This window comes from Melozone crissalis, unplaced genomic scaffold, assembly GCF_028551555.1.
Source record: "Melozone crissalis strain CALT ecotype California unplaced genomic scaffold, PUWL_Pcris_2 ptg000006l_1, whole genome shotgun sequence".
In the NCBI taxonomy this organism is placed as follows: domain Eukaryota; kingdom Metazoa; phylum Chordata; class Aves; order Passeriformes; family Passerellidae; genus Melozone; species Melozone crissalis.
The window spans coordinates 21,275,864-21,302,817 of NW_026535784.1; the positions used below are offsets into that span (position 1 = coordinate 21,275,864).

Here is a 26,954-nt window from a genome sequence, read left to right on the forward strand (position 1 = left end):
TACCTTCTAAAAAGTTGCCTAATTCTGAAGAGGCTTCAGTTTTCATTTTAAGCTTGAAGCAAAGATATATTTGATATTAGAAGCATCTTCTACATGCCATTGAAATTGCATGCTGAAAAAGAATATAAATCATTAATGAAAATTGCAGGGTATCAGTTTCCTGTTGCAGTTGGCTGTCTGCTAAGTTGGCAGCGAGACAGTGGCCTGCAGAGCTGCAGGCATATGTCTCATGTTAAAAAAAGAAAAAAAGATTTCATGTTATAAACACATCAATGAAAATTACTATCCAGTTTGGAACCAACTGAGAGCAGGTGTTGAAGACAAAATAAACAGACAACATACGAAAGGTTAAGAAAAAAAATTCCCAATGGCACTGGCCTTCCATTGGGATTGTCTTCTACCATAGATTTTAATGTACATCATCAAATCCAAACAAAATATACCTGCATGTGTAGAAAGCAGCCAAATTTTCTCATGTTTAGGACCATAGCTTTTTAACAGTGATATTTAAGCTACACCTGAAATTTTTAAACCTATAAAAAATATGCCTATGCAAATTTAGATATAAATTAATCCAGAAAACTATAGCAATTTGTCTTTCAAACAATTGACTAGAAACCCTTCCATGTTTCCCAGCTGAAAAATAGGCTAGGAATCCACCCAAGCAAAGACCTGCAACTGATTTGGCTCAATTGATTTGGCTCACTCATCCTCCACTTGTGATCCACAGATTTTGAACAGAAATGGCAAAACCCTTTAGAAAGGTCACAGCAGAAAGGTACTGTGGTCTCAGAGAGCTCAAGGATCCTAAGGAGAGCTGATAAAATTCAGGATATCTGCATCGGCTAAAGCAGAGCAGATCATTGCTTCAGTGAATACCCAATTTCTCCTTGTTTTTGCAGAGATCACAAAAATCCCCATAAATCCTTCTGACTGTTGTGTAAATCAAATAAATATCTTGGGACATGTGAAGTGACCTTTTTTTGCTCAATGGCTCTGCTACCATGAAGCAAAGGACTGAAGTGCTGCAGCAGTGGCAGCATCTCAGGATTAATTAAAGTGCAGGCACCCCCTGAGCTGGGCAGACAGCAGCTTTGCTCGTGTCTTCCCAGTGCTCCTGGCAGGGTGAACGTCAGATCCACCACCATCTGGGACTGCTGGACCACAAGTGCTTTCCCCTGGACCATGTCCAAAACACACTGAGAAACAGAGATACCAGGAGGTCATTTTACACACAGTCAGAGAGGGGTATTTTAGGTGTCTATAAAATCAGCTGGGGCAACAGGAAAAGAAGCTTCCTGAACATCTAACTTTCACTTCTGAATTGGGAAGAAAATTATCTGGATTTTCTCTAGCTGCAGTATTAATGCCTGCATGCTTGCATGATGAAACTATTTAGCTCTAACAACAGAGAATACATTTTGTTGCCTAACCCAAAAGGGAAAACTCATTCCAATTGCATCTTATCTGCATGCCAGCCTGGGAGGACTCTGCAGGACAAGGACCTTCTCCTTGCTGTTGGAGGAGACACAGGGAGCGTGGGAGGAAGAAACATTGCCATAATCTGAGGTTTTTTCTATCATTTGATTAGAGCCAGCCTATGAGAAAGATTTTCTCCTTTGAAATGCACCCCTGGTGAGGCAGCAGCCCTGATGTTTGCACAGCCACAGCACACCAATATTTGCAGCTCCTCTCTCTATCACAGCAGATACGTACAGATAGCTCTACACAGATCATACTCTGTAACATTTCTGGCATTTGCCTTCACTATGGAGCTGCAGAGCTTGCAGGAAACAGAACAGAGATTACTCAAACAATGGAGCCTACAATCATGCACACAGACAGACTAACCCCATGGAAAGAGGTCTTCTTCCCATTTCAAACCGGAGTGCAAAGCTGTCCCACTAAAATTAGGCATGAGTATGACTCTTTACATATTCAAGAATTAGGACTAGAAGAAGCTAATCAGTATTTCTGAGAGAAGCCTATTTGGACCTTCTAAATGTTTAGCTATTTGATGTGTTAAGGTATTCTCTCACCCTCTGTAACTCCTGTGAAATCTTAACATGAACCATTTAGCTTATTGTGCTGGTTTGGACGGAGATACAGGCAATTTTCATCATAGTATTTGGTATGAGTCTGGTTTGGATTTGTGCTGAAAATAGGGTTGATAACAGATGGATATTTTAGTTGCTGATGAGCAGTACTTACATAGAGTTCAAGGCCTTTTCTGCTCCTCACCTCACCCCAGCAGGAGTGTTGGGGTGCACGAGGAGCTGGGAGGGGGACACAGCCAGGACAGCTGACCCCAACTGACCAAAGGGATATTTCAGACCATTTGGAGTCATGCTCAGCACATAGAGCTGGGGGAAGAAGGAGGAAGGGAGGGATGAGACATTTGGAAGGATGGCATTTTTCTTCCCAAGACATTGTTACAGATGATGGACCTGCTTTTCTGGAGATGGCTGCCCATGGGAAGTAATGAATGAATTCCTTGATTTGCTTTGCTTGTGCACACAGCTTTTGCTTTGTCTATTAAACTGTCTTTATGTCAACCCACAGGTTTTCTCCCTTTTAGTCTTCTGATTCTCTTCTCCATCCCATGGGAGAGGAGTGAGGGGCTGCATGGGGATGGCAGGGGTTAAACCACAACACTTAAAAAGCTTTGTTTTGGTAGCAAAATAGCAGATGCCTGTTTAGTAAACCTACTGGCTGCAACTTCCACACACCAAGAATCATGGATCAATTTTTAAACCTGAGTGCTCTACCCAGACATGCAGGGATGCCACAGAAAGATACAGCATTGCTTACACAAGGCTTTTGGTTTTTCGTGCAGATAATGCAAATGCAGAACTCCTGAAGTCTGAATGGGCAAAATGGAAGGTCTTGAGAAGGCTTGCAGCACAACTCATTAAGACTTCTCTAAACATTAAAAACAAAGAACTTTTAATTTCTTGAATTATGTAATCTTTGCAAATTCAGAAAAGACAATATTAATTTTTTTCTGTATTTCCTTAAATGACAGCAAGCAACAACTTGGTTGCAGATGTTTTAGTTTTATTTTGGATAAATACAGCCAGTTATAGTTCCCAACTTAAATATCTACACTACACAGAAACACCAGATTAACCCTTTCTCTAATCTATCTACTTGTTACCAAAATATGTTTCATTTTTTCCAAGTCACAACTATTTTTTCCAATCAGTTCTGCTGCAAGACTCACAGATTACTTGGAAATAAGCTAGGATGCAAGGAAGGGGGTGGGCTAGCCTCCCAATGGACTAGTGGAAACTTTATTAACTTTACAGAAAACACTTGTTTTCTGTAAAAGCATGGAAACTTTAAAATCACTCAGAATTCACTCTTGGATTTATGTTTTAAACAATGGTTTGTTTTTCTGTATGAATAAAAAAATCACTATCAGATACCTGAGCTACACCTCTACTGTGAAGCTGGGAAAACTCTTTCCTTCACAAAACAAGTGGCACATTTAGTCTAAAGGGGATACAGTATAACTTTAGCCAATTTTATACCTACCCACCCACCCATAATATAGCCAGGTTTGGGAAATTGTTGCTCCAATCCAGCAGTGAAGACCACAACCAAATAAAAGTGTGTATGTCTGTCCTCTGAGAGAACTGGCTGTCCCCGTCTAGGAATGCAAACATTTACTGCAAAACGAGGAGCAACTTTAGGATTAATGACACTTAGGCCACCGTGGCACTAGCATGTAACTTCATTAATATGAAATATCTTCCCCAAAAAATCATATGCTGAGGACAAGCAGAATCAGTTGAGAAGTGTCTAATCCAATATGGCAATGCCTACACTCCACAGAATCTGAGTCACAGAATTACAGACTGATTTCAGTTGGAAGGGACCCTCTAGTTCCAACCCCTCTGCCATAGGCAAGGAATCCTCCCCTGGCCCATCATGTTTATTCTGGTCTTTCAAATTTAACCCAAATCTATGAGAAAAGAGGGAGAAATAGCATCCAACCTCTCCTCCCACAACCAAAGATTCAGATGTATCTCCAGACAAATAGACTTATGATTCCCAGTCCCTAGATTTTTACACAGGTCAAAAAGAGTACAGTACAGACTTCAGACAGCTTGTATTTCCTTTATGCAAGACTCTAGACATTAAAGAACTCTGCATTTCCACTTTGGTCTTTACTTAAAGATTTCTCAGTTTGCTCCGCCCCCCCCCCCCCCCCCCGTTATATAACACACAGAATTTAGAAAAAGCAAGAGAAAGGTCTAGAAATCCACCTTGTGATTAAAAATTCACAGCAGTTGCTGGCACAAAAGAGGAATTTTATTCCTATTACACCTGTGCTCAAGAGGATGCAACTGATACAGCCCTATCAGGTGAAAGTTACTGCACATGGGCAGCACAGCCAGCTGCCTGTGCTGGGGCTGGGCTGGGAGTCCTCAGAGCACACCATGGAAGGCAGATCTGCTCTACAAAGCTCCCACAGAGATTTGTAGATGAAAAAGAGAATGGCACAGCTGAAAAAATAGACCTTTATTGCTTTGTGGCTCTATTAGCATTACTTTTGCAGACGTTTGCATTTGCACACAGCTCTACACAGACATTTAGAAAACTAGATGAACAGATAAAATGATAAAATAAATATGCTATTTTGCAGAGGGTTTATTTTCAAACAGCTGCCAAAAAGCCCCACCCCTAAAGCTCCCAAACCTAGCATTCTGAGAAAAGCATCATTTTCCATTATGCTCTGGTCTATTCTCTTCCCCCTCCAATTTGTAACATTCTGTTGGAATCAGTGATGAAGAACATATGTTTGAGATAAATTACACCCAGGAGAAATCTTGGAACTGTTACATTCAGTTTTATTACCCAAGGCATTAGGATACTCTAGCACTACGCTTATTATTTACAGTTCCATTAAACAAGATACTGCTAATGTACTTTTATATTATTATGCATGCAAAAATTAGTATCATATTTCTTAAAACTCAGTGCGTGATTAATGCACTCCATTTTCATTTTACTTAACAGTTCCAGGATATTTTTTTAGTGCTTCAATGAAACAAGGTGTTACATAAATGCAGAATGCTATTGTACAAATATTTGAGAAAACATATGTTCAGGCAACAGTAAGGTTGAGTATCCTAACACTCAACAGCCAGGAAATTGGAAGGGCTTGTGCTTCTTACACAATATAAACTTGTGCAAGTGCTGCATATGGAAGGTATTCTGCAGAGGGCTGTAACCTGGAGTGCCTTAGGGAATCCTAGTGTGCCCAATGAGACAGACAGGCCCTGTCTCTGACAATTGCTTTCTTTGCACTGCTGCAAATACTAGTCCAGTTTCACTAGGTAACACCAAATAGCACAAATATCCCCTGTGCACCTGTGGGCTGCCTCTTTTGGGAGAGATTTGCACTAGCTCTAGGAGGCAGTCACATAACTGGAGATTTCCTATAGGCATGGAGTCACACAAGCATCATCAAGTTTACATTTCACAAGTATAATAGGAATAAAAGGTAACTCATATAAACCTGACTAATACTTTGACTGATAATTTGATCCCAAAAGACAAGTCTTCTAAAGCTTTTAATAGGTTTTGCTTTGTATTTTCAAGTGACTCTATGGGAACAACAAATTAAACCAAGAAAAATGTGTACTTGTCAAGACTGCGCAACTTCCATGCTTTGCAGAAAAGAAGAAAGCAAAAGGCTGAGGCAGCAGTTCAGAGCCACAGCTAAAATATGGGCTTTAATTTAAATTTCAATTTAAATCAACCACAGAGCCTTAGTACAGTGTTGGGTCCAAGCTAAAAACATCAGGCACCAGGTGTATCAGGAAGCAGAGCACAAAGTCCCCTCTGCTCAAAGACATGTAATCACTAATACCTCAAAATGTAATTTAATGACTTTCTGCTTCAAGTTCCAAAATGAGTCACAAAGCTGAGAGCACCAGTCCACTCCATCAACTGCAAACTCAGAGCCAGAGAAAGTTACTTGCTGAATATCACAAGAGTCTCACTTATTTTATTAGTACTTCTTCCTCATGTGAAGAATAACCAAAGCTATATTGTCTAGTTCTCTGTGGTGTTCAGTCCATGCAGGGAATGCAGCGATGGCTCATAGAAAATACACTATATAATCATGAAATGAGGACTGTGCTGCAATGCACACAGGAGTCAAAGGATGGTTACATGGCAAAATTATTTACTGGCATTTATCAACTTTGAAGTTCTTGGATTTGCAGCCTACCTATTATTACTTCTGTGTGCCTTTTTTACAGGCAACAGTAAATTTTGCTATCTCTTGCTATAACTCAAGCTGTCCAATCATGGATTGCCAGCAGGGTTTGAAACTTCATCATGGAGGTGAGGAATGAGCCAGCAGGCAGTGTCTCTCAAAACCACAAAAAAACGGGCATAGTTTTCTCTCCTGATCCATCCCATTTAACATTCTTCCTATTACTTACCTTGATGGACAGGTTAAAATAAAATACCATGAGCATTTTACTTTGTTCTGATCATGAATCAATACTTCTAAGCATTATTGAAATTTATTTTAGTCTATAACTTTTGTGGCCCCTTAAGAACAAAAAAGGTTTTCTTGTTTCTGAGTTAAAAGTAAAATGAGAGCAGAATGCTGTAGGTCTGGAACACAATCTGTCCAGACTCGTGGCTGTTGGTAACTTGCAGAGCTGTGTTGACTTTGTGAAAATATGCCAACCTGCACCTGCTAAAAGGAATTATTCTGTAGTTCATAGATGTTCTGCTGGTAGCAGAATATGTCTTGGCACTATATCTACAATTGTACAAAAAGGAGAAACCATCACTGCTCTCTATTCCCTGACCTTCAGCCCTGCTACAAAGACAGTCCTGCTGTGCCTTTGAAGAAAAGTTTGTGGATGTTCCTTCAGTTCTGAGTTGCTTTGCCTCTCAAGTAGCAAGCAAGCTACCTAAGGTTCAGAGGGCAGCAGGTTGTAGAACACAAGCCTGGCAAAATATAGATCAAGGAGGAATAGGTCTAAACCTGGTCAGGTTTTAAGTCTTCCCAATTCCCCTCTACTGCAAATACAGCAAATTGCAAATTCAGCAAATTCCACTACCACTGACAAAGCAAACGGTTGGATAAATAAAGGCTTGACAACTACCTGTGGAGTATTCCTAGAAATTTCATGTGATACTTTGCTGCCAACATGACATTTATTTCTGGTTATGACAATAGATGTTATTTTCCTTTGCCCTCTGCAAAGGAATAACTCAAATGAATAACTCAAAGGAAATAAGATGTCAAACCAAAAAATGGTGAAGAACCAAAAAAGTACCAAGCAATGAGTATGGAAAGTATGCAGTACTGTCACCTACTTGTGCAGATTGCACAGACATGGTTGTGCTAAAACACAGATAGAGAAATATAAGGATGCAAAGACTCTGGCTTTGTGTTGCACTTAATTTCATCACATAATAATGATGGACTTGGTCTAAAACTATCTGTACTGGGTTTCTTCTCAGCTTCTCTTTGGTACTTGGCTGAAGTTTTAGAGACTTAAATCTTCACATACTTACATTAAGCACAATGAAGAGAAACAAAAAACTGTGATTTAAAGCTTTGATTATTGGAGAAAGGGAAAAATACGAAAACAGAGATTTAGAAATTACTACATCCCATTCACTAAAAGACATCACTGAAGCTGCGAGGGAAGCACCATTTGGTGGACAAGTTGTGCAGTACATATTGAAAAACAGGAAGGCAAAAGCCTACAAGAAGCCTGGAACACTGTGAGCACTGTGGCCAGGAGTATTAAAATAACACCACAGTGTAAATATGACTGAGTGACCTCATTCCTACCCTAAGTCCTTGAACTATTACAGTATTTTAAACTCAAAGCAACTGCAGACCAGTGAGACCACACCTGTATTTTGAATTAGAAGTGTCCATAGGGAATAGTACCAGAATAACCAACAGCAGTATTATTCCACTTCCCCTGAGACTCCCCACTTAGGCCCATTCTTGGCAAATGCTTTCAATTGTAAGCTCCTCTCAACATCTTGATTTATGTTCATATGCTCCCCACCTCCAAGATGACCTCGTCTCAATATTACTAAATACTGAGAAAACTGATAGCAGAAAGTGAGATCCCCTCTGCCATGCTAGGCCACCCCTGAGCTCATTCATTTAAAATTAAGTTTTTAGCAGGTTTTTTTTTTCTAAAATGTGATACCAGCAACAAGAGGTTAGGGTTTTCCTATTCTATGAGTGCTCATCTAAAAAAAGGCTTACCATGCTATTTTTAAAGGCTAATGTTCATGTTGTTTCAGCAAAATGCTCAATGTTGGTTTTAGACACATTTCTTCTTTTATGCCAGAAAAGCCAGCTCCTCGTATTCACAAAGCAACTGTGGTTCACTGAACATGTTTCCAGGATTAATTCTGACTTCCCAGGGTCAACTTTACACCAATCAATGAAAGAAATTGTGGAAAAGATTACCTTATGAAAACACACAAACTTAGGAAACCTTTAACAAAAAGAACAACTTGTAGTGCTTTCATCAGACTCAGCACTCTTCAAGGACAGCCTGTCAGCATTTGGCATATATGAACAGAGGAGATGGAACAAATCTACAGGAAATCCTTGTGCTTACTCATGTACTCTCAGCACCACAGACAAGTCAAGCCATTTTTATACACTTCTCCCAGTTCACACGTTCCCAGACATCCAGTTTCTCACCACAAAAGCAGAATCTTACCTGTAATTTTCTGCAGCAAAGGAGATGGCTCTGGCTCATCACAAATTGCCTTGACAAGGGCCCTTTTCACCTTTTCTTCAGCTATGTCGAGCTCTTTTCCACCTTTGATTTCTCCAACCACAGAATATATGTATATCAGCAAAACAAGGAAGTCCTCACAGGCATAATCATCTTTTGTCCTTTCGTTGTAGGACTTGATCATTGGCAATAACTGGTTCAAAACACTGGGCATTTCTGACTCGCCAATAGTCTGAAAAACAGAAGGAAGGTTGTGTCAGATTGCCTCCATAGTGCTTGTAAGTTAGGACCAGACATACTCCTGTGGCACATCATTCAACATTCACACTTTCAGTAGTCAGCAGATGGTGATGTGATTTATTTGCTGCTCAGACAGTGAGTTTATTAATTGTCTACAGTTTTTTTCTTAGGGATTCACAATAGCAGCCTTTTAGCACTTGAAAAGCCTTAATATTAGATCTTTCTAAGTACCAGTATAATGAGAGGATGAGAGCATCTATCCCTTGGTATGGGTAGAAATGGTACAAAGTACAAAGTCAAACATTTCCTCTAAATTTTAGGCTTTATCCTTGGGTTTGATTTTGTACATGAGCAGGGGGTTCAAAGCCCAGATTCCATTGACTTGCTGACATCCACATCATGCAACACCAGGGCTGGCATTTAGATCCATTGTGCAGTTCTCTGCCACTCAAAGCAGGCCAATGATTAATTGCACCACCAAACTGCCACTCTACTGCCCACAAACACCTGTGGATGAAACTCCTACATGCTAATTTTCTGCTTTGGCTTAGCTGGGAATGCAGCAGCAGGATCAGGTGAGAGGTGGGAACACTGCAAGGCAAACAGGAGGAACACTCTGCTCTTGGATGGGGAGGGAGGTGTGGGAGGAAAGAACAGCCTTTCTCTCCTGGTGGTAGTGATTGCTCAGGTCCATCCAAGAGGTCTCCTGCAACACCAGTACCCCTCCCCTTGTTCTCTGATCACCCAAAAGATCCCTCTGTGACAACCTATGGGTCAGTTCATAGTGTACAGTGAAACATCAAATCTCTTGTAATCCAAGGAGTCAAGTTTGCAGGCATTTATCCTTGGTTGTTATTGCAGTAACTTCACACAGACTAGTCATGGTAAACAGGCACCACAGCCAATAATTTACCCTTTAAATTGATTCACAATAAGTAAATAAAATAGAAATCAAACATACTAGGAAGAGACACAAGTTTAGACAACAGCAAAACCATGCAAGGGCTTTAGGAACACAGACACTGAAAGCTTTATCTCCTGGTGTACTTCATACAAGACTTCAGGGGGTCTGGTTGTATTTTTAGTTGTTCTTTGTCAGTCTCAGAAACACTAACAAGCATCTAATAAACTGTCATTTTTATACCTACACTGATCCACCACAGATCTCAATCATTAAGAAAGCATGAATTACTTAAGTTCCAAGAAGCTTTTTTCCAGGCTGTGCTATAAGAAACTACACTTCTGTGGACTTTGGGACCCCACCCTGCTCTTGACATACAAGTTTTGCCATGGGCCCATCTCTCCTGGGACTTCAGTGCGGTCAGATGTTATGTTTCCATTTGAATACATACCTTGGAGAAGAATTTTCTAACTATCCACTACACCTAACAGTAAGTGCAACTGCAGACTTGAGGCAGTAAATTACAAAGCTGTAGTGGTCAAAAGCATGTGGGAGCCAAGAAGGAACATTCTGAAATCCAGAAGGGGTTGGCACCCTCTGTGTTTGGGCAGGGAGTGCTAAATCACATACACAGTAAGTCCAAGCACTGCTCCACCCAGGAAGGAAATCTATGGTGTTTGGCACTGGTCTGGCATGTGCTGGTAGCTGGGCCATCCTCAAAACAAGGCTGTTTGATTCCTGGATTTCAACTGAGCCCTGCCTTAATTCAGTATTATCTCTTCTCTTCTGAAAAAGTGACACAAATAAATTCTCATCTGGAGTACAGATTCTTTCAGATCCTAAGATGGATAAAGACAAAGCTTCAAGCAATTCAGAGGTATGCATCTATCATAAGGAAGCCATCTGCAATGAACAAAAGCCTAATAATCCCTAAAAATCTAAGAAATCAAGATAAACCCATGTGTGGAGTTATTCTGGAATAGATGACAAACTTCAGTATATATTATCCTGAATTCATTTTATGAAGAGGCAAGACCTATGCCAGGTACTATTGAGCATCATCTTCTATCTAGTGGCACATCATCTATGCCCCTCCTCCCCTCCCAATCCACAAAGTCTACTTCACTCCATCTCTAAGTGCATGGCATGCTGCTACAGCACCAAGATGAGTTCTTGAAAAAGCTGTATTTTGCATGCACAGATGAGCCACAGGCATGGAGCACTGAGGATGCCCATGGCTGTATAGAACAGTAGAGTGAGCAGCTCCTGCCTGAGGATTGTGGCTCTTGCAAATACACATGTACAGCATCTTTGGCAAACTTTCAAACATGCATGATTAAAAAAAATCATGTATAAACTTTCAGGGTGATTTACTGTAGGACAGGCTAAAACTCAACAACTTCAAGTAACAATTGCCACCTCTTATCTTCAAAGTAAAAATGAAAGAGGAAAAAAAAATTAAAGAGCTGTAATAAACCATTAACTTCAGAATGCACATAGGGTCTTTCTGGGGTATGAACTTCTCTGGAATGTTTCTCCCCTTATCTCTTGGGAAGTGGCACCACAGAGGACTTCAAATGGAACTTCCAAGTTTTAGAGGATATTTTGTCCAAACAGGCCAGTTGGACTGGACTGTGCATGAAAAAAAAAAAGGGACTCACAACTTCACTGCAGAGCATGGCTCCACGGGGAGTTGGGAAATTTGCCTCAAACAAAATCCACTGGCAGATAGTCATTATCTGGCCACCTCCAGTGATTTAGGGGCTCCCTGCACCACCTAACTATCAATCAATTACCCTGATTGAACAGCCCTAGAACACAAGTTTTAAAAATGTAACTACCCATGACCCAAATTTCCTGCTGGTTATGTTGGCCTCAAGTTAGCCCCATTTGTCTATCATCAAGGGAGCCAATAAAAATAATAAAAACAGGTCAATTCTGAGCTTTCCAAAGACTGTATAAAAACATTAGCGCTGCTTAATGTAGAGCCAGCTAAAAGGGCCCAAGTTCGAACACTTTCTGCTCATTGCATTGTTTGGACATTTTAATGCTCTAATCATACATTCTCCAGAATTCAGAGAGACTTTGTGACAGATTTTTGTTGTTTTCCATCTCTTCCCTCCACCCTCTTTAGTTATTTATTTTTAGAACTTAAGCGGTGCAATAATTTGATGCCCCTAAGGATAAATAAACTGATGTCATTTTGCTGATTTTTGCAAAAGGCATGAATTTTGGCAGATGGGATAATAGTGAGGAAAGTACAAATATATTCAGGGGGCTGGGGGGGGGGGTGTTAAACACTGAACATGACATTGTGCTTCAATATCTTATTTAAAATCTTATTTATAAGATCTACAGGAACTAGGAGGAAGTGCAATAATCCAAGAAAAAATGTTTTGCAATTCTGTGAGAGGCATTACTTTCAGTATTAAAAAAACTGCAAGAATCTAAAGCCATATGTATCATTAGACTTATTTTTCTCAATAGAAAAAAGAGTGAGTTTGGGGGAAGAGGAGGTTCAGAGTTTACTTGAATTAACATGTGTCCCTGACAAAACTTAGAACTGAGCACTGTAACCCCTGTGCTTCCAGTCCAGTGTCCTCAACTCGTCATTAAAAACATTAAAGCAAAAATCAACTTCAACCAAGTGGGATTTATTTTCTTTAAAATCCAGGAGGAAGGAGGAGATAAATCTTGAGAGACTACCTCAGTCTGTTAATATTCTAGTGGCTTCTGTTCAGGAAGCAAAACATGTTTAATTCCTTCAGAGGTTGCATGAGTGAAACAGAATTTCTTGGAATGGGAACCACACAGCCTTATACAAGTGAAGAATTTTTTTGGGGAAAACCAAAACTAAAAGCAACCCCAAAACCCAGCTGCAGGTAAAACCAGTAGAAGAATCAGTGGAAACACACAAGCCCTTGGGTAATTTGCTGTCCCAAACTCTGAGACTGGCCTATTTAAACACAGCTCCTTTTATTGATAACTTAGGTGGCGAAAGAGATGTGGAATAAGCAGCTTTCCAATGTTGCCCTATTTGATTTTTCATGTTTTACCTGGGCTTGACTGTTTGTGGTTTGTGATTTGGCAGACTCCATATTAACTTTCCCCCTTTCCAGACAGAGGCAAGAACATTCTAACTGCTAAAAGTGACAATGGCACCAAAGGAGAAGCTCGTGAGTATGTGAAACTGGCTCAGATCCTTTGATGGTAATAGATCTCTGCAGGAATAGTCATTTTAGTAAAAACAACAGGCGCTGCCAAACTAAGGAGGAGTTCTTGCTGCCTGCAGTGCTCAGCTGTCCATAAATCAAATGCTGCTACTCGCTGTTTTACACTGTTTGGCCATCTGAGATTTGGGGTTGGTTGCACATAATTTCCATATGGGTGGGAAGATGTCTGTACTCCCTGCAAAACAATTATTTCATGCATTTAGTTTTTATTAAATGGCCTGCATGTGACTAGTGATTTCACACAATAAATCAGTTAAGTATGATCTTACCATTCAAATTATGATTTGCCACATGAAGCTCTAGAAATCATTTTAGTTATTGACTTAGGCAGGTTTTGATAAAAGTGTACCTCTGCTTTGTCTTCTCTTCACATATTTCTAGGGTATCATTTAACAATAAGCAACCCAGAACACAACACAGAAAAAAAAAGTTCTTCAAAGTACCACACTCTCACTGTTAGGAAAGACTTCAATCTGCGTATGCCAAAATATAGAGCATACAGTTACTCAGACAGGTGATTTTAGATAACAAAAGTCCACTATCTATGTGTTTCCTTTGTCAGGAAGTAAAGTTTTAGTCTCAAACTTATGTTTCCAGCTGGGGAGGGGCTGACAAAGCCTCTCCTTGCAGGGAGAATGAGCAAACTTTGGCCTTAGGGGAAAGCAGACACAGCATTGAGCGAACTCACAGCAGATTGAGAGTGGAGGTGTAAGATGCTGGCAGTAAGTGGCTGCCTCCAGTTTAAAAAAAAGTGTAAGCCACTCAAGATCAGGAGAGACACCCAGTGCCTTTTGCTGGAGACCAAAACAGTTTTATGACTTGTCCCTGCCAATACCAAAAGACTGCACCTTCCTCTCTTTAATGGCAGTGTCTGTCTAGTCACTTGATAAACGATACAGAAACCCACCAAGGATACACATATAAAGAAAACAGTGCAGAACTAAACTGCCAGTAAGAGACACAGGAAACAGTAAAAGAATCTAGGATCTGTCTCCTCTGTCATTACTTTTAATGATTCTCCTGTTTGAATGAAATATCCCTACAGAGCCAAATCAATCTCCTGCCCTCTTTTCTGCATTTATCACCCACTCTGAACATTGCCCAAAGAACTGTGTTCTCAAAACTGGAGAGACAATTTTCAGGCTCTCCCTATAGAGAGACAGCATCTTAAAATTTTACTATAAACAAATGAAAGACAAGGAGTAAGCTTTCCAGAAGCTATTTTTGACCTGGCTCACACTGTCAAAGATACAAATGCACATTCATCCCTTGCTCATGCTGTCCCAATTAGACTTCATTCTCACCTTCCACTCACCACACCAGCCTCTTCCTTGTGCACCTGCTAGAGTGTTTCTGTGACTGTGCATTAAATCAAATCATTCTAACCATACTGGTTCTCTGCTTGGGTTTACTGCTTGGCCACAGAAACACACTAGTTGTCAAGGACAAAGATTGGTCTGCCTCCTTATGCAACAATGCCAACTTAAAGCTTAGATGAGCTAGAGTTTAAGGTTGCCAAGAGATAAAAGAAAATTATAGAATTCATCACCTGCTTATAGGATGACTTCTTCAATACACTGTCAAATGGCCAGATGCTTAATTGGTGTCTATCAGCCAACACTACAGATAACAAAAGCCCTTTGATATACCTGAGGAATATCTATCTGGGATGTTAGAAGTTACTACAGAACACAGTGACAAGTCAAAGGCAAGAAGAAATTACTGACAACATAGAACTTTTTAAAAGCACAACATCTGTAAGCTCTTCTGGTCAGAGACAATTTTTTTAACATGTCTTGCATAATTCCAAAAACACAGCATTGACACTTAACAGCTAATATGTGATAACAACACAAGTATTTAAAACAGGCTCTTCAAGCCCTATCATTTCTAAAACCAAAACAAAAGCAAAGCCCAGGACAGTTCTTTCTGCCAATAACTCCCTAGCCTATGATCATGACCTAAGCAATTGGATTTCTTCTGGATCCAACAGCCAAAGTAGTATAGTCCAGTATTTTTCTTTAACTAATATCCCTAGGACATAAAAGAAACTATATTTTGAACAACATAAGTAAGATTTCTTCTTAACACATTTCTCCTGTCTTCACTGAGGACCACAGTTGCTTGACAACAATTTCTTATTTTTAATCTTACAACTTCTTCAGTTATTTCTGTTCCTTCTGCTACAACAAGCAGATTCTGTCACTATGTCAGTACTGCAAGACTTAGATATTTTAAGAAAATTCAAATGCCCACTGATATCTCTTCCTCCACAGCACCAAAATCACCTCATTGCAGTGAGTTATGCTGTTGGGCAATGTATCATTACATGGCATGGTCCAGTGTTTCCCTCTCTCTTTGGAAATCATCGACATGTACAGCTGTATTAAGATACTTTAATGGGTTCATGGGGGCTCAGCAGCAACAATGTACTGATAATTATAAGTCTGGATTTTATTAGATGAATCTCTGCAAGGATAAAGAGAATTTTACTTAAATCACTCATGTCTGACATGAGAGACTCATCAGCAGGTTAAAAAGGGAATACTTCCAACTTACTCAGTCAAAGCTTTTAGCTGTGATAGCTTCTACAGACATGCTTGGTAAAAACATGAATCAGCACAGCAAAAACAGTGTCAGCAGAATGAAAAAGGAATACAGGCACAGCCAAGACAAAACCTGTATCAGAAAAAGATCTTGGTGCTCTGCATGTCAGGATCTTTTGTGTATGGCTTTTGAAGCTGTTTGTTTCTATAAGTCTTGGAATATTGAGAAAATTGCTAGAACATGGTAGGGGTTCAAAGCTGAGAAAATCCCTGGGCACAGGGATAACATAGTATGCTATGAGGTTAAATCTCATCAGTTTCGAGGGAAACAATGGGAAAACATTCAACCACTACAAAGCAAGGGATAAGAATCCAGAGGGTTAGAAAACAAATAAAAGGGGTATAAATCAAGAAAAATATAGTATAAGCAATCTGGTCTTTCAATAGCGCATATCATGTTTGCAGAAGGAGGGGATTCTGTCCCAAGAGATGTTTACTGAAAAAGATCTGGAAGATGCTCAGGACAAAGAAAATTATTGAATTCCTGCTTAGATGACTAGCTGTAATCATTCAGGTTAAAAAAATAGACGACCCAGTAGAGAGAAAAGGTCTAAAAAATCATGAGTGGACCTGGAAGGCAGGTAGGGAATGATTGCTGACTCTGTCTCATCACAACAAGAAAGAGGCAATATACAAAGCTGGAAAGGAGCTAGTTTAAAGAGCAATTTCAATGGAGGTATTTCCTCATGCAATTTGCTCAGATGTGGAACTACTTGCCAAATGTTGTTGTGCTGCTAAATTCTTACTTGTGCTCGCAAAGATGATGGGAAATCTCACAGGGGAAAAAAATTCCTTCAAATATCAGCAAATACACAGAAACCACAACTGTTACAGAACTTATAATGGTTGGAACAGGGAGAATATCATATAACCTTGTCCTCTTCTCTTAATCTTCTGTAGGCAGCTGTTTTTGAGCAGAAGTGAACTTTTTTTTGTTAAACAAACTAGCTCAGCTGCATTTTTTATCCAATCCGTAATAAACATACTTACATCAAGGCCAAGGCAAAAGGACCAGTGTCACTATAAAAGACAGTATCCATGGCACAGAAGTAGGAAAGCAGGTTTACTACAGCATGTGGCAGTGTCAGGATTAATTCCTATATATCGTGCCGAGTGTTAGAGTCCGTATTTCTAAGAGGATGTGAAAAACTAGAGATAACATTGAAAGGAGTTACAAAACAATTAAAAGGGTAAATTTCATTGTGGGAGACAATTCCTTACCAAAAGGAAGAATAACAATTTATGTGTCTCTTTGGACAGAAGAGACAGCTCTTGAATCTAGTGAAGAAAGGCACATGAGGAACGAGAGAAGTTGAAACTATGATTTTTCCAGTTCTCAAGTTGGTGAGATGTTCCAAGTGGTGTGCATATTTCGCAAAGACTTTTGAAGGTGAAAGGGCAGAAAACAAGCAGAAAGCACAGACTCAGTGGTCTCATGGAATAGAATATTGTACATTAAATACATCTGGTGAGTAGAAGTACAAACTGTTAGCACGGTTCTTGATTGCAGTGAAAGGAATTGTGAACTGTGAGGGAAAAATACTTCAGAAACAGCAGAAAGGATGAAGGCAATACATGCCGTGAAGGCTGTAAGCAGTGAGTCATAAAATGAGACTAACAGTCAAAACAAGTCCATCTTCTTCTTTTCCTTCACAGGAAAATTCTTGCCTTTTCTATCATCTCTTTTCTCTCAAATCTTCATTTTATGCCTCCTTCTTCAGTCCTATGTTGATCTACCATCAAATGTTCCAGAAACTCCTCAGAGCTGCAGGAAAACCTCCAGACATTTGTGATGGGTCAGACCACGGTGGACACTGGTACCAGAAATGCAAAATGAGGGCTGGGGATCAGAGTAAAAAGGCAAAACCAGTCATATCAAGTGAAAAACAAAAGGAATTTGGAGCCTGCATGACTGTTTGGGTCCATCTGAAAGACATTTGTTTTCTGGCTTTCTGTGTTTAAGTGTGTTAACTTACCATCAAACTTTTTAAAATAAATCCAGTCAACTTCTGTCCCTAGAAGCTTGATATTAACAGAGAACCAGGATATCAAGCATACATTGCCACGAGCCACAATGCCAGTTTGCACCAAAGCATCATTCAAATAATGATTTCAACTAAGGTTGGGCCAAACGTACACCTGGTATTTTTTAGTGATACTTAGAGATCATACTTTTACATAAAATATGATGAATAAGGGTACTATCTTGAGCAGAACACACCCCATTTTACAGTATCCCTGAGATTAAAGAAACTTGGTGAAAATCTACCACTAAGACAATCTACACGAAAACAAAAACTGTTGGAATTTACTAAAGTACTACTGACTGAAACTCCTTGATGTCAAAAAACTTGAAAGACATTTAAAACATCAACTTGCATGAGACGGTTGTATGAGACGAGGTACCAGATCATATTGTTGTAGAAATTTAAGCAGTAGCTAATTTAAAAATGTTTTGCATTGTATTTGAAATATTTTACACCTTGGTTTTCAGATAGACAAAGACATAATACATAAAAATATATGGACATATATGGACATGGGAGGTTTGCAGAGGAGATCCTACTGCTCTGTCCACAGCCCCAGCCCCAGTTGGAACCACAGGAAGGAGACACAATGGCAACACAAAGACACAAAAGGCAGATTATCGTTCTGCTGCAAAGCACCACGGCTGTTAATCAGTACAGTAAATGTTATCACAATAGAGTACTGACATTTCTAGCCCTTGTACAAAGCTCACCATGCTTCAAGCAGGATTCAGGCTTTCATGGTGATTAAAGGCAGATGTCATATGTATAAGTTTATAACTTAAAAATGCCTGGTTCATTTTTGTGTGTGGAAGGAGTCTTTCATTCACAGAACATCTTCATTGGAGGATGCTCAGTGTAGTCTGATTTGCAAACGAAAGGACATTTTTTTTTTCTCCTAAGGTTGGACAAAATAAAAGAAAGTTAATTATAAAACCATATCTCACTCCATCCTATGAAATGTAACAGGTTAAACCTTTAATTTTCCTGTCCAGTTTTTTAGTACCATGAAAAACTAATCATCTTTCAGAGAACAGCAGGTGGCAGAACAATGATACTCCAAAGAAAAGGACAATTTTTTCCCCTATAAATGTATGAACTGCAGCAACAACTACTCAGCATGTATATAATATTAAACATCAAGTGAAATACAGGCATAGGCAAAATGACAACTATGGTGAAACACTATTGAAATCCCACTCTTTTAATCTTCTCATTCCATCTTGGAACTGCTCTAGAAGCTAACAGTTCGCTTTTGAAGCACAATTTAACTCAACCACCTACAAACTGTTTCTTCAGCTCCCTAGCTGGGCAGGAATCTTCTGTGCTGTTATTCACCTGCAGTGGTGAGCAGGCTGCACAGCCAGGGCTGGTGTGGCTATGTGAATTTTTAGGACGCTTGTTATTAGAGAGTACATGCAACACCTGCTTGTCAGTCATGATGTTCTTTGCCTCTTGGCCCACATGTCCTTCCTTTGGTTGGCATGTGGCAAGTCCTCTCCTCTTTTGGTTCCTTTCACCATTCCCATCATCCCCACATGGAGCCAGGCCAGCTGCGTGGCACTGGCAGGGGTTTTCTGGCCCTTGCTCTGGATGGAAAAGATGTACGACTGCTTTCCCAGTGCCAGCTGCAAGGGCCATGTGAGGGCATCCTGGCCATGTGCCGGGGATTGCTCCTGCCACACCTCCTCCCCATCCATTTGTCCAGCATGAGCTACAACTAGAGAAACCATCCCATTTTCTGTCTGCCTGGGATTTCCCTCCCACTCAGCCAAACGCCTGAGTCAGCATAGCTATCCCTCATGAAATCCCATTTGCACAAAGGGAGACCACTGGAGCACAGGACATCTGGTCCCAATATCTAAAACCACTTAAATCACGCATGCCATTCCAAACATTTAAGGACTTCGGAAGTTTTCAGTTTTTTTCATATGCATTTTCTAGTTGTTTCATGCAGAAAGCATTTATGTTCCAAGCTTCACTCTAAAGAGGTAGGCAAATGTATATTCCACCTCATTTTAACTTGGAAAAAAAAAATACTCTGCTTTAAAGATAAGACTAGATCTGGCTTAAGCTACTTTAATGTTAACTACATTTTAAAAAATTATTTTAGGAGAGTATCAACATGTCCTGAAATACAGCACAATTCAGACTCCATTAACAGGCAACAAAAGGTGGTTATTATATTCAATATAAAAAAAAGTCCCAAACCTATCCAATAAAGAAAGAAAAACCCCACAAATTCATCTGTATATGCTAGAAGATGAGGTTCCAAGATGTTTTTCAGTTAGTTACCCGTTGTGATTTTTGGTAGCAAAGAAAGGACTCCAGGCCCAGTGGTCAGCACTAGACTGATCCTATAGAGACCAATGCTCAGCTCCAAGTCCAAATGTGCACTTCTTGCCTTTCCACACCTGTAAGCAGTGGTAGCTTCCCATGCTACCAAACACTAATTTGAGTGCTCTGATAGCCTGATGCTGAGGCCTGGATATGAGAAAAAACATTCAGTGTACTTAAGAGGTCCCTTTACAGCCCCCACGTACATTATGAGCCATGATACGCTGATGCCAATACAACAGAGGCAGACTTGAGTCCCCTGTAACCTATTTAGTGTGAGCATCAACAGCCATCAAGGTGTCACAAGACGGAGCTCACCATCAACTGGCTTCTTTCTACAAAAGCCAGTATGGGTAGGTCTGTGTATTTCACAGTCTCTCTTGCACAGGTCTTAAAAAGAGAAAATACAGCATTTTGATATAATTTCTTTCCTTCTTATCTGGCTCCCCACACTTCAGGAAGGGAGTGCTTCCAACCTTTACCATCGTAGCATACTCATACTACTGTAACAGCAGAAAAATCCAAATTTCTTCCTGAAGTACTACTAGAAAATTCTAAAATCACTCCACTTTTCTAACAAGCCATCTGTCAGTATGCTCTCAGGACATGACAATCAGACTTCTGGGTCCTAAGTGATACTCTGTATGGAGACACCACTGCAGCAAAAAAAAAGGAGGTCTGAGACACCCTAGTTTGATGAGAGAATCCAGAGTACCTTTGTTATATATTGTAATGCACAAAATACTTTAAATCATTTATCTGAGCCTTGGATCATATTTTGGAAGGCAGACTAGTATTACAAAGCTCTTTTAGACACTGTTTATTAACATCAAAATGAAATATGAAAAGCACTTTCTGTTAAATCCAGGATCTGAACAACTCTTATAATGTACCCTAAATGCAGTAAAATGGTATTGCAACAGCTAGAAATAACTGTGTTATTACTAAAAATAATTTTTTTACTGCACTAATGTATGTTTACTCCTTCTAAAAATAACTTTGCAAAACAACATCATCACAATTAAGTTACCCAGAAATGTTACCATGTGAGTTAGCACTCCAGTCATCAGCTGGGACCCTCACATCCCAGACTATTTCTAGTTTTCGTGGAGCAAGCATTTTGATCTTCCCAACAGAAAGTGCTGGAGGCCCTAGCAAAGATCACATAGCCCACAAAATGTCTCTGCTACTGTGTAAGAAAAGCAGCATGGGAAGGGGGTGGGTGAAGATAAATGTATACACAGTTGTTTCTATTTAAAATTTCACCTTTCTTTCTTTTTTTATAACCACTACAAAAATCCTTAACTAGTCTCAGAACAATCTCTTCTCCCACTTCCAAACAACGTCCCTCTGCCACCTCAGTCATGGCCACTTGTGTCAGACCCTAGCAAACTACTGCTTGGTGGTCTCTCTGTTCTACCCTGAGTCATATTTTAATTACTAAGAGCATTGAGAAGAGATCAGTGTACAGATATTGGCGAATCTTCAAACAAGAGTACGCGCTGTCCATTTTCTTCACAATGAAAAAGCTCTTAAAGAGATTTTGATAAAGATTTGCCTCCTGCTTGCAGCCCACGTTTGTAATGTTTATATAAGTGAGAGATATAAATCTTTTTCAAATGAACCCCACGGTTTTTAAACCAGCCTCGTTATAAACTGCCTGTTTCCGTTTTGCCTGCCTAAGCAAGCAATGCAGGGCCTGCTTGGGATAGACTGGAACTAATTTAATGTGCTCCAGGTTTAATCCCCATCCTCCTGGCTTTTACTGGCAGATTTTACACAGAGGACTACTGCTGATTTTAACAATGATTCATGTGATAAGTGGGTTTCGACTTGTTTTTCCACATCAGAACACATGGAAGAGAAACGCCACCAAAATAATTTTAATAAAACATGGCCGAGACGGAGCAAAGCTGAACTAAGAATAATTAAACTTTAACACAAGAACTGTTTCTCTGTGTTTCAATTTATAAAAGCGAATTTCTAGCTCGCTTTATGCAGAAGAGCAAAGAGAACCGCGCGAACCTCTCCACTGGTGTGCAAGGAGGTCGGCGCGCAGGGCCGCAGCCCAATACGCGGGGGGAGCGCGGGCAGGGGTCTGCGACGAGGAAGGCGAAACAGCGGGATAGCCCCCACGGCGGAATAGCCCCATGGCGGGACAGCCCTCACCGGGGCACAGCTCTCATGGCGAGAGAGACTCACGGGGGGAACAGCCCCCATGGCGGGACAGCCCTCACGGGGGAACAGCCCCCATGGCGGGACAGCCCTCACGGGGAGACAGGCCGCATGGCGAGAGAGACTCACGGGGCACAGCTCCCACGGGGGGACAGCCCTCACGGGGGGATGGACCCACGGGGGGACAGGCCCCACAGAAGGACAGCCTCCACGGCCGGACAGCCCCCACAGGGGGATAGACCCACGAGGGGACAGCCCTCACGGTCGGACAGCCCTCAAGGCTGGACAGCCAGCCCTCACGGCCGGAGAGTCCCCACGGCCGGACAGCCCCCCACGGGGGGACAGCCCTCACGGGGGGACAGCCCCCACGGCCGGACAGCCCTCAGGCTCCCGGCGGCACCGGGCGCTCCCGGCGGCGCGGCCCGAGCACCCCGGCCACAGGCGCGGCCTGCAGGTGGCGCTGTTGGAGCGCGGCAGGCGCGGAGCCGCCGCCTGGCAAACTGATCCGGGCTGGGCTCGGCCCCTGCAGCCGCATCCCAGCAGCAGCAAAATCCTACGTCCTTTCTGCTGCGGACATGCTGCTTAGATCTCTCTCTCTCTCTCTCTCTCTCTTTTTTTTTTTTAATTTGTTTTAAATTCACAGGAGCAAAACATGTTCATTAACACGGCACACTGAAAAAGGACAGCAATTACAGATGTAATAACTGTTTATTTTTGCAAAAGGTAACTGAATGACTGATGCAGAGACCACGTAGATGCTATTTTGCAATCATCTTCTCGCGTATCGAATTCCCTGCTCATTTACATAAACCAGATGTTTCCCCGACAAACCAAATTCCTTGAAGAAAAACCAGAAGTTGCTATACTTCATGTCCGAAATGAAAGATGATGTGAATGTTCCATTAGCCACTAAAGGCAAATGTATACTTAAAGTGCAACAGTTTCCTTTTATTTAGCACAACTTTTGTGAGGGCTTAGATGATCCTCGGCAGAAGCATTAGAAAAGAAAAATGAAGCTACTTAAATTTACCCACTGGCCTCAATAGCTTCTACTTCCCTTGGGAGTGAAATGTCTTTGCCAGATCTTGACCCTCGAACCAGTCCACGGGGTGGACAAATACTCTGAAACTAGTAATCAGAATTCCTCATTCCTGCAGGAGAGCTGGCTCCTGGAATCTTTATTTCTGGTACCAGATTCCCAGAGGATCATTGAAGAATAAGAATGATTGTTTTACTAGTTTAGTGATAATTTAAAACTTGCAACCTTTTAGTACATGAGGGTAAAGTGAAGGACATGAAAAATACATATTTGCTGTTACTGAAAGAAAAAATTATTGTCAGGAAAAAATTCTGAAATCTCTGTTACTAATTCTTACTGATTTTACCAAAAAACAGCTTGCTAAAGTTGTAGATTACTATGGGTACAACAATGTTTTATACTAAACTGAAGTGCTGAATTCATGGAGGATGTCTGAAGGTTATACTTGTTACTAATCTTCCAGAGCATACCCTTATCCTTCAATAGATGCATCTACCAACTTTTGGTGTGAAGCTATTAAAATCCTCAGGCACAGAGCAACAGAAAATTTGCACTAAAAGCAAAAAAAACATTTAGCCTGAGAATAACTAGTAGGTAACTGATCAACAGTCAAATGACCAATAATAACCCAAACATCATGAAAAGAGCAAGGGTAACCTCCAAAAGCCAGTATTTCATGCTGTTTCAGCAAAGAGTGTGATTAAATGTAGAATATTTAGTGCCATGGCCACAAAATTCAGAACAGGCTCTGATGCTGCAGGTAGGAATGTAGAAACCACACAGCAAAGGCAACTTTGCTAATGGCAATGGCAAAACAATGGGTAAAATTTCTTGATTTGAAAAACGTTGGGAATCCTGGGAAGTTCCAAACTCACTCTTTATCCTGAGACTGAGGTATCAATGGGTTTTGCAAGAGCTGACTCAGCTTTCAGCTGTAAGAAGTTCTCCTTGGAACCAGCACAATCCCTTTTTCTTAGCTACTTTCAGCACAGGCTAGCAAACACTGAGCCAACTGCAAAATAACTGAGACTTGGAGTCCACCAGTTCTCAGTCTTGAATTAGGTCACACGTTTCACTAGCCACCTATCTCATCTAACTATACCATGAATTGAGAAGACAAGGTTATTAAATGTCTATATCAAACCACTCAAGGAATGTATGTGGTAATTCAGTAAAGCAAAACTGAAACAAAACACTCCAGAACAATGTGTTACAATTGACCTTTACCACTGGTCCTTTTAAAAGACACTGTGGCCCTAGAAGGGCCATGTGGCCCCAGTGTGTGGCAGTCATGTTTCCCTTTCCTGACAACAGCAGAGCACTGCCACAAAGCCCACAGTTCTCACATCCAAATGCTCCTACACTGGCCACTGAGACAGCTCTACCAACTACTGTTAAATCTTCCACGTCCACAAAAGCTACTCTGGGTGTCTCAAAATCCTCTGTACTTATGTTTCCACTTTCTGGCAAGAATGATTATATGAACGTGATCATATACTAAAGGATAAACATCTATCCACAAACTAAGCGTCCTGCCAACACAGACAAAAAAATTGACATGTATAACAGGGGGAAAAAAAAAGTTTAAATACTATTTTGGCTACATCCCTCCAAGCTGCAATGATCAGTGAGCCTTTGAAAGACATTCCTTCAAAATCACAAGTTCTCAGTTTACAGTTCTCTCCACATAAAATAATGTGGAATCATCATATGCTGGCAGAATTTTAACTCAGTCTAGAATGGATTTCCCCCCGAATCTCATTATGCAAATAAATAAACAAACAACATGACTGATCCACCATTTTAACACAACATAATCAGAGCAATTCTAAGTCAGCATTTATGCCTTTTTTTTTTTATTAAGAGGGAAAAATCCAGTCTCTCAGTGTATATATCGAAAAGATTGCTCACATTTTTTGTTCCCAACTCTCACGAGTAATACACACTAATTACCATCAGACCTTTACACATCTGATATCACAGGAGAGGGCTGAACCCAAGCCCATGCTACATAATTAAATTCAAAGTTTTCATCTTAGAGCAAAGACCAGATTGACCAGGATGGTGAAGCAAAAGCCCTTATCTACACCACTGATAAAGTAAGTATGCAAAAGCTCAGGAGGTTAGGGGGTAGCCTGAGCTCCCATACTACTCAATCTCTGCCAATTTGGCATCAATTAGACCCCTAAGAATGAGACTGATATTCTCAATTTACTTGGTAATGTGCCATGAATAGCCGCGATGCAACAATGCCTTTAAACCAATGGTCTAAAACTACAACATTTCCTTACTTCTTGCTTATCAAAATCAGTGTCAAACTGATTCTTCCAGTCCCATCTGATGTTTTTCAAAAAATCAGTAATGATCATTGCCTGGCTGCAATATTTGCGATACACTGCTTTATCTTTTAAATAATGTTGTAGTCTGCCAGATCCAATGTCAGGGCTTCACACTATTGGTGGAATTATTTCTATATTTTAGTATTATTTCTACCAAGTCTCAAACTTTCCAGAACTTAACTTTTATATTTAAAGCTATCCACTCATGAAGAACAAACAACTCTCTCCAGGGATATGATATAGATACTTTTAAAAAAATCATGGTGCAAAACACAAACAGCTGTAAAAATTAAAATACCAAGTAAATTTTCCTGACACTACATAACTGTTCCCTTGAGTGTGTATTTTGTTCACAATAAACTGTAATGTGTGAAGAACTGAAAAAGAAATTCGATGTATTTTTCTCAGGAAGTTTTTCCCCAACAGATTTTTGTCAGAATGACTCTCTTGGTCTGTATAACATCCTTTGCTTCTCAGTCTTCTATGCCTGCTACATTATTCAGCTGCTAGACTGGTGAATTATGAGGTTATGAATAACATGATGTTCAGTATTTATATAAAGACTGCACTTAAGATTTTTTTTGGAAGAAATGCAAAAGCAGCTTGCTTCTCAACAAAAAAAACCTAAAAGCACATGCTGAAACAGACATGGAAGGCTGACATTACCAACACTGAGGAGCACTTGGAACTTCTGCAATGGGTGGGGAAAAGTTGGGAAGGATGGCAATTAGAAATGTTTTGGAAGAAGAAAACATTTTTTAGGGTGAAAGCTAATTTTTACTGTGCCAATCACAATTAAAGTTAAATTCAACTTTATTTTTCCTCATTCAGTTTATGATCTCATCTAATCATCAAGGATGATTGATGATGTTTCAGCATTTGGGCATTTGCCAGTTGCAAGTAAAAGGGAATTATTAATTTTTATTTAGCACTATACTGCTGCCATTAACTGTGTCCCACCCCTTTTGTTTACAGCCTGTCACTGAAGCCACAGCTTTATTTTAATGTGGTATAAGCTCTTGTCTGGGGTTGATAGTGTAAGTGATCTAGCAGACATCTTGCACAAAGAGCATCATTTTGCACAGAAAACACAGCCTTTACTTCTGAAATTATCCCTGCCACTGGTCCAGACAGGATTGTCCTCTCCCATTAAAATGTGGACTTCAAAGCCGTAAGTGAGCAATGGAGGCTGTCAGTTTCCTTGTGGTAAAACTACATTTATTTAATCCCTTTAAAAACAAACAAACAAGAAAATTACTTTGACCTTTGCCTTGGCACAAGGATTCTGATTTGAAATGTGTATT

General features: G+C 40.4%; 1 protein-coding gene across 1 annotated transcript in view; it reads right to left on the bottom strand.

Annotated features, from left to right (window-relative positions):
* The window catches only part of SCFD2 (sec1 family domain containing 2), a 328,968-nt gene that overhangs the window by 239,071 nt on the left and 62,943 nt on the right, over positions 1-26,954 (bottom strand). Inside the window, exon 5 of the mRNA XM_054291689.1 lies at positions 8,736-8,985. Within this exon, the coding sequence (XP_054147664.1) occupies positions 8,736-8,985 (250 nt within the window). The remainder of the gene's footprint in view (positions 1-8,735; positions 8,986-26,954) is intronic.